Raw genomic sequence first — 14,773 nt, forward strand, 5'->3', positions numbered from 1 at the left:
GAGGTTCAGAGTCCAGGTGGACACAGTAAAATGGATTTGGAGTAACATATTCGAGTACCAGATAACTTACTTTATAGGTCTGTGTCAGTTCACGCTCACGGACGTAGAAAATAAAAAAGCTCTGCTGCACTTGCTGGAGATTTTGGCAATGACAAAATGCATGCAACTGTCTGGACTCTGTAGACTTTCTCTAGGACTAATTGCATAAGAAAATTCATTTATAGTGTCTTGCATGTTGTAGAACACTAGCTTTGCATGGTAAACTGACAGGTAAAATATGTCATGATACAAAGCATTGACAAATGCACATTGCCTTCAAATAAACTACTTTCAATTTCAAGGCAAATGTTACTTGTGTTCTTAAGTTTTTAAGAAGTGATAAACTGAAGAGCTGTAGTTTAGAGGCAACTATTTTTTTGAAGTGGCTTAGCTACAGTGACAAAATTACAGAGAGAGGTTATTCTTGGGAAATGAGAAAGGGGAAAATCAAGTTGTCACTTTAGAAAATGTCTCAATAAATACTAAACCTAGGAAATATTAACTTTCCACTCTACTCCTGGTACCAACTTGGCATTCATTCAGCAGTTTTCTTCTAAAAGAACAACTGTACTGTCCTATGTTATCTTGATTTTTTGCTGGCTTATGGAGTTGCCTGTGAAGTGCAGGAGTCACTGTTAGCTACCCCTGGAAAAAGGTCAGGGTCAGAAAGTAGCACTTTTTTCTAGTTTATGCTGTCAAGTGGGCATACAGTACATCTGACTGGTGCTGGAGTTCTGGGCTTTGTCTCCTGCTGGTAGCAAAAAGTTATTTCTGGTAGGACTTGCAAGACCGGCTGCTGTATATCAAAACCAGAGGAACATAAACTTTATTTTTAGAGTGTTTTCTTGTTTCTATTGTCATATTCCCACTGCTTTTGCCTACTCTCAGCTTTTTTTTTTTCCTTGCAGTCACAGGCTTCCCCCTTCTTTTTTTTTTTTTTTGCTGTGTCTGTACAGGAGTTGCTGTACATCATACAGATGTAGAAAATGATCCAGTAATTGTCATTATGACAGTAGAAAATGATCACTGCGGTCTTGTCAGGTGTATCACCAACTTTTACAATCTTATTTTCTTTCCCACTTTTAATAATCTAAACTAATATTCTTCTGCTGTGCTACTACAATCATTCTGCTCTATTTGTTACCCTGTAGGTAGGATTTTTGGAGGTAACATCTGCTTGCAGGACACAGATAGTCACAGGGGTGCAGGATTTGACTTGCGCTCCTGGTCAAGTGCAACCCAGTACAGTTTGTCTGCACAACGGGGTAAGAGGATCACTGGTATTTCTTGCAGTTTTTGAACAAGCTAGTATAAGAGGTTGAAGGTACAACTGTTTGCATGTTTTTAACATTTTTCAGTCAGAAAGCACCTCATATCTTCTGTCATACTTGATGTTAAAATGTAGTCTAAAACTTGCCAGCAGTGCAGTCCGCAAGCCTATGGTTTAGCCAACTGCGGCAAGATGTGGTGGCATCTGCCTGCTTTGAAAGACTTGACTTCATGTCCTTCAAACTTTCTATTCATAAACTAATTAAAATAACCATATTTTGCTGATACCAGGTCTTTTTTAGCTGGTTTGTTTTTTTTTTTTTAGAAGCGTTGTGTCTGTATGAAGATAGCCTTTTGATCCAAGGTACATTGGGGCTGTTGTGTAGAAAACGGATCTGAGGTCTCCCTTCCACCAGTACAGTTTTTTTGTATAGTTGTGCAGTGTATGAGGGCACTGATTCAGCTCAATGCAAATCAAACCAAAAAACAGTTTGTCAGGGAGCTTTACTGCTCACCTCTTGGCTGTGCTACACTGATGACATGAGTGCTGCCAGAGCTGGAGGAAGGGGACAGGACACAATTGCCCCTTCAACAGCAGCCTGTCTTTATTTTCGCTGTATGTCCTGGTTGCCAGGCTCCATGGCAGCCCGTGCTGATCTAAATCCACGTGTCTGTGCCCCAATCGGCAGTCCTGCCTGTCTGTGCTGAAACTTGTATTTCTGCTGCTGCGTGGCAAGCCTGCTCAGGGAGCTGATGTGGCTGAACACGAACTGTTGTTGTATCAGGGTTGTTCATCAGGCAGTGTAATGGGAGGAAACGCAACTCACTGTGGAGATTTTTTTTTTTTTAGATGCTACCTAGCTAAAGTAGAAATTATGCTTCAATACTAGTTGTTATGCAACAGTGTGATGAACTCAGCTCATTACATAGGATGACTGGTTTCATAGTCTGCAAAACTCAGCAGTAATTTGCAACTCAGAACAATAGTTTTTCTGGACCCATTTTGAAACAATGTGAAATGTTGTTTATATTACTCTGCTTACCAGAAATGGTCATAAATGTATTGAGGCTGTATATATGGACATAGATCTGTTTCAAACCTATTAAGCATGTGGGGAAGCTGCCTTGTAGCAACTGAGAAGCTGTCTGTTCATCCTGCTACTACTGGACTCTGTGTCCTAGAGGGAATAATGATCATCACATTACCAAATACTCCCTTTCTGTGGTCCATCAGAGCGTTGTGTTCAAGAAGGGCTGTATGCGGAGAGTGGCAGGGAGTCTAACATGTAGTCCTGAGCTTTACACTTGAACAAAATAAAGCTTGATTTTATTTATTATAATGTAATCCATTACAAATTACCAGTCAGAACAGACTCAAAACCTGTTTGAGGTTCTGAGCTTGCAGGAGGCAATTGGATTCTTTTGGAGCTAGTGACAAACAGCTGAAGTGTAAAAGCAAGATCTTTGTGATGCAGATTTATGAAAAAGATGTTGAACTCATTGAAAAACCTGGCTCAAACGGGGTGGAGAACACCTTTAACATTTTACTTTCTGCAGGTATATTTAAGTGTTTGGATTATATAGTTTTTAATATAGAGTGTATGATGTTGAAATATATTCTGTAAAGATCCTGTAATTATCAAATACCTCTTTCAGGGTATAACTGACCTTCAGGCATTCTTCTCAAAGGTCGTGAGCGCAGCAGTGGGTGTCACAAAAGTGCTGAGCCACACCATATTGTGGAGTTCGGCTCTGTTCAGTATTTCCCTGGATCTCCTTTTGACAAGTCTTTAATGAATAAGCTAAATTATGGAAGCACTTCAGGCTTGCATGTTAATTTAAAAAAGAAAAAAAAAAAAAGCTGTAGAGTAAAGCACTTGTTTGCTGGAGATGTTAGTGCTATTTCCAAGTGTCTGGTCATTAGTATTGTGTACTTGAAACTGTTTTTCTTCTCACTTAATAGTTAAGATTCTAAATTATTTGATTAATCTGGGAAAGGGTGCATACAGAATAAAACGTTGGGCCAGCTTTATCTGAAAAGATGGTTAAAAATATTACCATGGATTATTACTAAATTTAACCAAAATTTTGGCTTTATTATATGAAATGGCAGAACTTTCAGGAATGTCTAAGCTGTTGTTTGAGGGGGGTGTGTGTGTGAACTGGAACGTTTAAGGGATATTATAAAAATTGCTTGAGAGTGTCCTTAGAACTGTTAAGCTGAAAAGCTGTGGTTTTTAAATGTTCATTTAAAAGAAACTGTCTTGCAAATTACAGGACAGTATAAACAAAAAACTATAACAATGTTTGTTCTTGTTTTGCAGACCGTGAGGACCAATCAATTCTCTGCACGTAAGTGAACACTTTTCATTTGGGCATTTTTGGAAATCTGTATTGTGAAAGGGGTCTTTGATACAGCTGTAGTAGTCAAAACTTGGTCTTTAATCTTGACAGGCAGTGACTAATGGTTAAAGATGTAGCATGAAGTGATATTTAATATGGGGATATATTCTTCTAATACCATAATTCACCACCTTATTGAAAGTTTTATAGGCATGTGCTACTTAAGAAATGTAGTTTAAAAATGCCAGTCAAGAGACCTGAATCAGAAATAAAAAGCTTTCAAAAGTGTACATCTGTCTGAAATGCTTTGTTGTAACTACTCAATGTGTAGTGCCCAAGGGGGATGTGAATCAAAAGTTGGTCTAGAAACACTGCTGAGCAACAGCTTAGCTTTGGATCTGCTTCAAACGGGAGAACTCTGAAGTTGACATTAAGGTTTCCTTTTGCTTTCTCTGTGTGCACCTGAATTTGCCCCACCCAGGAGCAAATTTCTAGCTTCAGCTTAAATTTCTCTGGGATCTGGAAATGCAATGGTGGGCTACTCAGAATATGAATGTGCTTTCAGGTTAATGACACTACCGAGCTAATCTGTCTTTCGGCTGCTGTTAAAAGAGGTGATCCAGTTTCCTTTCATTTATCACATAAGCTGTGTGTTTCTGCAGCCTCTTGTGCTACCATTGGGGATTGGCAACCAACGTAAGCTAGTTCAGGGAGCAAAGCTGGGAGAAAACTGACCTTGCCACAAAATAATCCTTTGCAGCAGTTTCGTTCTCTGGGTCTGCACACTGTGGGCTCAAAGGAGAGTGCTAGCCTGAAGCAGGAGGTATGAACATGCAGGAGGGGAACTGTCCCTGTTGGTAGCACCCTGGGGGTTAGGATGATTCATCTGTGTTGTGAAACCACACCTTGGCTCCATTCTGAAACTGCCTGCAGTTAGCAGTCTTGGGTATAACTTAACATATTCAATTATCTGAGGGAGAGAGGGAAGATACGGTACCTTGCATGCCTCTGACTTGGTTACGTGATCAGATGACCATGCTGTGTGCCAGTGCATACCAGTTGCATTGAGGCCATAGTTCGTGAGGATGCCTGCTTCCTGAAATAGCTCAATGGTTAGATTAATTGCTGGAAAGAGACCTGGATTCAGTTTCCTTCTTGACGTGAAGGGATTCATATCTTCATCTCCTGCTTCCTCCAAAAGTGCCTCTAACTATCAAGCTCCAGACAAGACTGAAGGTGGATCCTTTCAAGCCATGCTTTTTTGAACTATGGATACTATGAGTACAAGATTCATGGGGCTTAAGGACACAGAAGCAAATACAGTTCTGTAGCTAAGATAAAAGTTGATCCAGTTAACACAGGCTTCTCTAGGTCAGTGGTTCCTGCTCTTAGTAGGACTTCTATTTTCATGTGATGACTACTTCATGTGCAATGTACAAAATAGCCCTCAAAACAGGGATGGAATCCCAGAGTGAAAAGAAATGCTTTGTTCTTGTGTATTTGTGGATGCTTCGACAGTATGAGCTTGCCTCAGGTGAATTTTTTGAAGTAGCTTCATGTTTTGTGCCTATGCCTGAACCTTGCACTCCTTTATATGGTCAGCTGAGACCACAAAGGTTGGAATGGCAGTGCTACAGGATTTAATGAATGTTTGATCTGTTCATTTGCAAATTGGAAAGCCTTTTAGCTCCCTTGTCTTCAATTTTATTATTACCTCACCTGTAATGTTACCATAAGCTTTTGATCCTTCTGTACTGAATAGATAATTGAATCCTGGTTTATGCCTGGTATAACACACTTAAGCATGAAATATCTGGATCGTGTGATAGGTTCCCCATCTTGGCTAGGCAGTTGACAAGCTGCTTGCTGTACATCCCTTTGCAGAGGGATGCTTGCTTGCAGATGGTGAGGGGTGGGGAATGGATGTATGTCCCTACAGTCAGACCTCAGGAGAATGTGACCATATCCAGTACTGAAGTCTGGAGCTGCTGGGGACTGCTCTGAGTGCAGTCCTAATATTAAGACCCTCAGAGATGGCCCTGAGGACGTCTCTTCTGTTGGACATGTAAAATGTTGGTGGCAAATCTACTCCATGTAAAATTTCAGAAGCTGGTGCTAAGAAGCAGTAAACAATACATCTCCAAAGGATTTCAGCACTGTCCTGGAATCATATCACAAAGCTAAGTACTGAAACTATTAGTACCATGACACTGGACAAGTTTTGCTACCTTCAATTCAGTGTCTTGGTTGTACCAGTGTTAAAGGCTACAATTAACAGAAGTGGCAGAGTCTTCATAAAGCTGCATTTCTGAGCCACAGATTCCAGGTTCTATTGGCTGTCTTGCTTCTTTAACCTGCATTTCTTACTGAAGTTCTTACACAGCCACGTGAAGAAAAAAAAAGGTTAAAAAGATCAATATCACTGAACATGGTTTACAAGGAAATACAAATTTCCTTAGTAATGTGGACAGATCTGTCCACATTCTGGCCTCAGAATTATGAAAGGGAAGGCATCGTTTCTCCAAACTGCATGTACAGAACCAAAGAACATCCAGTCTAGGTCTTACCTTTTGAGAGTATGAAGACACATGATATGATAGATGGTAGGATCCAAGGTGTTTCTGTCACCTTGAAGTTGAACACCAATGTTCCACCATAGCCCAGGAGACCTTGCTAATGCTGTCTAACCATCAGCACCATTTAGACGCTGACTATAAAAAAGAATAGTAGGGGTTACCAGACTGCTGTTCAGGTTAATAAACATTTTTCTCTTAAAATAGGTTTGTCTTGGGCTGCTTTTCAGCAATGTGTCCAATTCAGAGAGAAGTGCCATCAAAACCGTTTGTATTCTCCTGCATGTATCTTTTGAACAAATAGACTATAAAGACAGCTGCCTGCTGCAGTACTGTCCCTAACATGGTTTCCCCCATGGGCTTCATGGGAGAGCTGTATTCTTTTGTCAGGTTTGCATTACAAACTCAGTACCTGACATCTGACTGGCTGGGATGTTAATTCCTCTTCATGAATGGAACAAGGCCATGGTAAACTCCCTTGTGTAGCAGGCTAAAAGGAGGTCTCTTGTTTTGATCAAGAGTGGGCTAGTGTCCAGGACTTCTATTGCTTTGCTGATTCTGTGGTGAAGAGGTAAACTGTGTGTATTTCCCTTCCATGCCACTGGTTTTACAGGTCTTAGACTAAGGCAGGAATAAGTAATGTGAAAGGAGTGTGTCTTAACCGCATGGGAGGTGGTTTCAGAAACTCCTTTGGCAGTTCATAAAAGGCTTGAGACATCTCATTCCAAACCTGTTGTCTTGGGACCTGGATCACCTGATTGACCCTGATCTTTAGTAGAGCTGAAAGTCCTCAGAATACTCTTTCTTTTCTCCAGTAGGAGTGGTTCAAGCTAGCTAGTGAGAAAGAAAACATCCCTTGACTTGTGCATTTAGATGAGTGGACAGTTGTGGTGTGCCTGTTGTTCTCCTGTCTCTGACTGCCTTGACTGTAATTGTCTTTGTGTACATCCTGGAGATAAGTCTCTCCCATTGCTTGATGAAGGCCTGTCTGGTTAGCATCTTCGCCTATCTCTCCCTCTCTGTAGTTGATCAAGTTTCCTGTGTTTTTACCTTCCATGGCCTTTAGAATAGGGGGCTAGATCAGCTCTCAAGTAATAGTAGTATTTGAACAACACCTTACCTGGTCTCTTGATCCAGCTCCCTTTTTGTCTTGACAGCCAGGAGTGCTGCTCTCAAGGGCATTCTTGGGTGTAAAATTGGTGCTATTTCAAGCCTTTGGGTTTGGTTTCAGTTCTTCTGTTCTTCGTCTTCAAAGACCATCTCTGCACTTTTCCAGGTGCCTTCCTTTGTTTGGTTCTAACTTAGTGAATGTGTGATTCATTCATACTTACCTTGGAAAACCTTTAAACACTTGTCTTCAGTTCTGTTACTACCTCATCTGCAAGATGACCTTAAGCTTTTGATCCTTCTGGACTCAATAGATAACTGAATCTTGATTTATATCTGGTACATATGGTATTTTTGACCCTAGGCATGAAAGTGTGCACCTTAAAGCTGAGGCTGTTTCATTGTCTTCACCTGTCCATCGGAATTGGAAATACCAATCTTTCCCCAGAAAGGCCTGCAGTTACCTTCATGCAGTCACTATTCTAGTAAATAGCTAGCTGTGTCCAAACATGTCATGAAGCTGCAAGGGTGTCACTTAGTGTATTTGCTAACCTAGTTAAACCACTTTTGCAGCTACATTAAAGAATGTCTTATCTTGGATATTACATAGACACTTGGAGATTTGTTCATGCTTTGTCTCAGGAATAACAGTGCCTAATGATCCAGGTTGGTTCAGCATTTGGTAGAGACTAGTCATTGTTTGCATGACAGGACAGCATGCAGGCAGTATTCCTGTTGAGGTATGCAGGTGGATTTGAGGAATACAGTTTGCTGAGAATTATCTTGATCCCACCCCCTCCCCCCCCAAAAGAATTGTGCTGAAGAATAAACTGTATTCCATTGAAATGCTGCAGATAACAGGCATTCATCTCAATGCATCGTGTGGAGTGGGTTAGCCTTGATGGATGGTTCTCCAAGCATGCCTCTCATCACATCTCATTATTTTGAATGTAGTGGGATTACTTGGAGGTTTCCTGTCTCAACTTCATCACCTGCTGATGTTCCATGAGGAGTTTTGCATAAACTGGTGATCTTAAAGTTAGTAATATTTTCTCAAAGTCAAACTTAATACCAGGAGGGGAAGGGGAAAAACCACTGTCGTGTTCTCTGGATGCTTGTCTCCGCAGAACCTCTTGTCCTTCACCTAACATGGAAGCTGGTTCTTCAGCAGGGTATTACTTGGATTGCTAGCTGATGTGGCTGTCATTCAGTTCTCCAATCCAGATGTGATGACATAGATGACTTCCTGCTCTTGCTGTAGAAATAAGAGTATTCTCTGAACAAACATGGTGTGCCATCTTCCTCTCTTTTTGTTACCTTCTGTTCTGTTCCCTTTCCACTTCCCATCTTCTAGGGAACCAAGTATAGACAATGGCGTTGCTGTGGAGACTAGTCTACAGGGCTTTATTCTGAGTTAGTAGCATATGATGTTATAGATATTTATGCATGGACTTCCTTTCTTCTGGTGTCTTTCATTTGTTTCATTGTGGCCCCCCCTTTCCCCCAGCCACATCTGTTCTTGTAAATTGGTTTGTATTTGAGCCCCAGGGACAGAGTTCATGGGAGAAACTTTTTGATGAAATTACTTATAGAGAGGCTTTTCTCCGAGTGAAACAAAAGTCACTTTCCCATGTCCAGAAGGACTCTACCTGCTCTGTGGTATAACCCTGATTTCCTCAGGTAGTAGTGATGTGATTTCTTATGTGTCCTTTGGCCTTTCACCAACTGAAAAACCCAAATATGTGCACAGGCACATACACCTGCAGTTCCTGACTCCATTGGATGATTTATCAGACACTGGTGAAAGCCAGATTATTGCCTGGTTAATGATGAGATGGGAGGAGCTGCACAAACAATAATGGTGATAATTTCTTTTTAGCTTTGAAGTTGGATGGTTTAATCTCGGGATGCTAACCACTAACAAATTGTTAGTAAGGTTGCTTGAGCTCTCTGTTGCTTTGTAGTTTAGTTCATCAAGCTTTCCAATAAAAAGCAAACAAGCAATCCCCAAAACCAGCACTTCTCTGGGAAGCTAGAGTTAACTAGCTTCCATCTAATCACTCCCCCTTGACTGGAGTGCAAATGAAAATTTATTTAGGATCTTCTGTCTGTAAATTCTTAGTTTGCTGAAAAGAAAGGAAAATATATCTAGTTCCAGCAACTTCTTGTTCCTGCTAGCTTCTAAGTACATTATCAGCCTGTATTAACCCAGCATCCTAAGAAATCAATTACAGAAAAGTGGTGCTAACTTTGCGATGCACACGTACCTCACTGTACTCTTTTTCATTTCTGTAAGATTTAGAGTTGTAATGAACAGCTTTGCAGGCTTTTTTTTTTTTCTTTGAGAAGCTGCAGCTGCTGACATTTTGCTAAGTTTTGTTGTTTCTCTTTGATTATTGCTGTCTGTTAATGTTAAATGGGCATGCTAGGCTGTTGGAAGCTGATGACCAAGATGAAGAAATTTCTGTTGTGGTATACTAGGAATCTGACAAATACTCAAACCTTTTCTGGCTTTGTTGTCTTTAGCTGCAAGGCAACTTTTGGAAAGTCAAATATGAAAATGTGCTGCACTGTACTTTAAGCTAGTGTAGTCTAAATTGGAGAGTCTTACCACAAGCTTATGGTATTCTCAAACTGAGACTGGGCTTGATAAACAGTCATTTAGCAGATGCTTGCAGCCGTACAAGGATATCTAATCTGAATTGGCTTCAGTAGGAGTGGTGGGGTGTGGAGGGAATAGAGGCTGCTTATTAAAGGACAACAGCAGCAAATACCAAGCATTTTTGTATACAACCTCTGGCTAGAGTCCAGCTTGTAACATTCCCTAGACAACTGGTGTCGAGATGATGTGAAGCATCTAGAGAGAAATGAAGGAGCTATAAAGCAGCCTTGTAAATAGTAAAGCCAATTAGCGACTCTTCTGTGCTAGTCCAAACTATCAGTTATTTTGTTTCAGAAAATTAGCCAGGTGATTAAGACGTCCTTTTAATTACAGGCCTTGACTGTAAATATCTGTTAATTTGTAACTGGCAGAAGATGTGCTCAGTTGTGTCTGAGAATAAGTGTCTCTTCTGTTCTTTGCAACTGCTGTTGTGAGGACAAAAGACCATTGTTGGGGCTCTTACTTATGCAGTTACTGTCTCCTAGAAACAATTTAAGAGCATACTTCCATGTTTTGGTGCCTTATGTAAGTGGCTGCTTTGTATGAAATGAGGCACTGCTGGCCATGGGACCTGTGAGCGGCGGGTCAGTATACCCGTGTCTTGTGAAATCGGGCACTGAGGAGAACTTGCCCAGGTTTCAAGGTGGTGGTGCCACTTCTTTGCAGAAGGACCTTCTGCTTCCAGATGAACTTCTCATCCCAGAGCTTGCTGCTGATCAGGAATGATAGAAATAAACTGAAACTCCTAGGGCAGAGGAAAGGTTAGAGTGATCCAGGCTCCCAGCATGGAAAATACTGGCTTGTTTGGTTAGTTTTTCAGTAATTTAAGTCACAGAGATAATCTATAATGGAATAGATGACACTAACTGCATTTGACCATCCTAATATATTCCAGATGCTTATCTTCACAAATATTGTTAGCTTCCAGTAGACTTTGTGCACAGGTAGTAAGATGAAGAAAAGTCTGTCTTTGAATTTCAAAGTTTTCTTTGTATGTGTGGTTTTGTGCCCTTCTGTCCTGTGTGACTCATGGCACTACACTTTGTATGTCCTGCATAGGCCCTGATCTGCTAGTGAAATTAATAGTTAGCTGGGTGGTGGTAGAAGGGTGCTAGTCCTTGCAGTGGGACTTCAGTAGGCAACTTTAAACTAATTTGACTTCCCTAAAATCCAGAAACTCATGTGCCAGTTCAGGAAGAGGTGGTGGTGTTGCCTTGTCCTGCTGTGCTGAGTGCTGTAACTGTCACAAGATGTGTAGATGCTTCAAACCTGCTTGACAGTAAGAAAAGCAACTGTTTCACTACTGTTTTCCTTTAGAACAGTGTTTCCACTTAGAATAGGTCTTTCCCAGACAGTCGTTTGACCTGTTGATGGAATAATAACTGCCATTATAAGTGGGGTGAATGGGAAGAACACACTGCTCTCCTGGAAGTCAGATGGCCGGCTTCCTGCTTGTTGCCTGTTTGCTTTATGACCTGGGAGTCATCTCCCATTATGTTTGTTTTGCCTCTTTTCTAGATGGCAATCTGTTCAGCAGAGGAAGTGCCTTTTACTTCTGTGCAGGACTTGGGCTCAAGTTGCTCAGGGGAAAAAAAAAACCTGCAGCTGGTTGAGAAGTCAGTCACTAATTTTTGCTAACCAAATTGTAGCTGAGATAAATTTGCCTGAAGAGTACTTTCCTTTACTGAAAATGACACTATAGCTTTGCATGCAATGAATTTAAAACCATGTAAAAACTTTAAAGTGCTCATGCTAGCTAAGCTTTTCCTATTTTAAATGTGCTTGAAGCTGCTTCAAAGTAGAACCTTTGCTGCTCTAGGGAAAAAGCACTTTAACTCTAGATACTGCATGAATTTACCAGCGACTGTCGGACTTTCTTTGACCTGCCTCTGTAACGTAGTTTGTAAGGGAGAGATCCTTCAGATAATTGATGGAATAACCTTATACGTCCAATTTGAGGCTATTGCTACAGATGGTTTGCTTACTTGGATGCACTGCTTGGCATAGCCCATGGCTGGAGTTGATAATAGCATTTCAATTCAGTCTCATAAGGCTTTGTTTCTACTAGTAGTGGAATTGAGACTGAAATAAAGAAGGTGAAATTATGACCCTGCTGAAATCATTAGCAAAGCTGCCATTGACTGAAGTAAGGCTAGGATCTCTGCCAAGGGTTTTAGTTGTTTAATTTATGGTAACACATTAATTGAGTTGTATTAAAACAAGGTTTTGAAAAAGTTAATCTTTAGCTTCATGATACCATCTCCATTCCATAAATATTGTACATAGTGTTACTAAAAGTTTACCTTTTTTGGGCAGGTTGATAGAGGTAGAAGATTTTAATTTATTTTTATAATCTGTGTGTTTGCACTCCTGGGAAAGAACTAAAGTATGCAGATGTCACTATTTCTATAAACGAAGAGGACTTTATCCTAAATCTTCTAATTCTTTTATACTATAAGGCAGCAAAGCTATCTAACACTGTATCCTGCAGGAAATATTTGGCATACTTGTAAGCTCCAGGGAGAGGAGAACTAGGATGATAACATCCATTAGTGTTGCTTTTGAATGAGAACTTGCATAAAGACTTTCTCTGAAAAAAACCACCATTATTAGATTTAAAGACTTTTTAGCAAAAGGAATGTATTGCAAGCTTTTGACCTTCCTGTGCTGTATGAAGCTTTACTGGTGTGTATGCCAGAAAAGCCTGTTGATTAGTAGGCTCTTCTAAAATTCTGTGCTGCCCTTTTAGAAAGTCGACATCTGGACTGTATTTATTGTACTATTTTTCTCTTCACTGGATGTGTCAGAGTAGATTTTCCTCCTTGAAAAGTTAATAAACTTTGTTTCTGTAATTTGACAGAAAAGTTTATTTATCGAGTTTTAAAGGCACAGCTAACAATGTGTTCCCAAGCTCTGATGACAATAAGAACAAATTGTATTGTTTTAAAATGTAAATGTATATATTGCCATACTTCTCTTCTTCTTTTACCTGCTGGAATAGTTTTAGTATTAAGCATATTTTAATACACATCTAGAAACAGGCAAGACTGCTTTTTTTTATTGCTTATCGTCATGAATTATGTTAATGTAAACACTACAGTCAAAGGGAAACTAGAAATAGACTTCAGAAGCAAGAATTGGCATCTGAGGTCTTTTTTTCTACTTATCAATCTTTGCATTTGTCTTGTATGTGGTGACTCTGGGCCAGGTAGAAATGGGATTTTTTCATTAAGAGTCAACATGTGGTGTTCTACTTGTAGTGGTCCCAAAGTACACCAAGTTTGTGTTGCATATTGATGGTATCTTGGCAGAAAGGAGACCCAGTTAGCCATTAGCTAATTCTCAGAGTAATCGTCTTTGTAACCAGCTCTTCAGGTAATACTTTCCAAGTTTTTTCATGCACAAGCAAACCTAGCATAATCAACAAGTTTCAAGGGAACTACCCTCTCTAACTCTGGAAAGTTTTGAGTGATTGAGTACAATGATTTCTAATCTTTCATATTCTGTATTATTTTCCAACAGTGTTTGTCTTGTGAGGAAAAATGGAACAAAAATGGTTTTAGACAAGTTGATGTAGTTGCTTCAGAGAAGGAGGTGTCATCAATAAAATAGGCTGCCTTTAGTTAACCCTCTAGTGTTGCAGGCCACAATCTGGTAACTGAGGCTATGATAAGTATACCACAGCTTGTCTGTGGAATAATTTTGTGCGGTGTTTTCAGTTAAGTTTTCTCCTGCAAAACCTAGGGGCTGATACTGTTCTGTCATGTCAAACAGGTGAGCTGTTTCACCTGAAGCTTGTACCTAGCTCTTGTAGGCTACTCTTCTGTGATGACTTTGCTAAGCTACTGTGAGCGAGCTTCTTCAGTCCTCATTGCTTCTTGCTCATGGATGGAGAAATGCACATACTGCCATCTCTTAGCAAGAGGTCACCTGTGCTAGCGCAGTCGTCCTGTGGGGTTTCCATGATTTAAGAGGATTGGAAGGTAAGGAGAAATGAGATTGTTTTAGAGTCCATTCTCTTTGAAAATCTGGGGTAATATCCTTTCTGTAGATGCAAAGTTAAAATTTCAAGTGCTATATTGCCTCATTTTTGCAGATGTTAAGTGTAATGTGAGGACAGGGATGCTTCTAAGCTGCCTTTCTGATCAAGAAGTGCAGGTCTGAAGGTACTAAGTACCTAAGTAAATGCAGACTAGTTACAAAACTGGCATATGCAGCATGGTGGAGGAAGGTATTTATGAAGACTGCAAAGGAAACGTGCTTAATTCTCCCATGGTAAATTAACATTTCCATTGTAAAGTATCTTAGCTGAGAAATACTCAAGCACACAAAATGTGTACTTCTCATTCTTACAAAGTAGTTGGCTTCCAAACTTTAATTTCTGAACAACTGTTGAATGACGCAAGTACTTTCACTCTTTTCATGCAAATCCCTATAATAAAATCCTTTTAATCTTCACACACTTCAGAGTTGCTAGTGGTGGTTGTTGGTTCACTTGAAATGGGATCTTTCTCCAGTAGTCTACTGCCATTGAATCATGGCTAAGTTAGACCTGGTAATCCCTTTGATGTGTGGATTTATCTGAAGACCAGACCTGTTAAAAAAAAAAAAAAAGCTGTAGTAACATCATTTGTGACTGCAGTGATGTGAACTTGGTCACATTTCCTGCCTAGAATATTGCATATGTAAACCTTGCAATAAATTCTGTCTAAACATGTTCTGCTTTAAATCTGCCTCTATCTTAAAAACAAAAGGTGCGTTTGCTATCTTTATTGATCTG

General features: G+C 40.1%; 1 protein-coding gene across 2 annotated transcripts in view; it reads left to right on the plus strand.

Annotated features, from left to right (window-relative positions):
• The window catches only part of MYH10 (myosin, heavy chain 10, non-muscle), a 100,267-nt gene that overhangs the window by 32,184 nt on the left and 53,310 nt on the right, over positions 1-14,773 (plus strand). For both annotated transcript variants that reach the window (XM_010579443.1, XM_010579444.1), the window contains exon 3: positions 3,633-3,660. In XM_010579443.1, coding sequence (XP_010577745.1) covers positions 3,633-3,660 — 28 coding nt within the window. The remainder of the gene's footprint in view (positions 1-3,632; positions 3,661-14,773) is intronic.

This window comes from Haliaeetus leucocephalus, unplaced genomic scaffold (assembly GCF_000737465.1).
Source record: "Haliaeetus leucocephalus isolate CR32 unplaced genomic scaffold, Haliaeetus_leucocephalus-4.0 Scaffold657, whole genome shotgun sequence".
Taxonomy (NCBI): Eukaryota; Metazoa; Chordata; class Aves; order Accipitriformes; family Accipitridae; genus Haliaeetus; species Haliaeetus leucocephalus.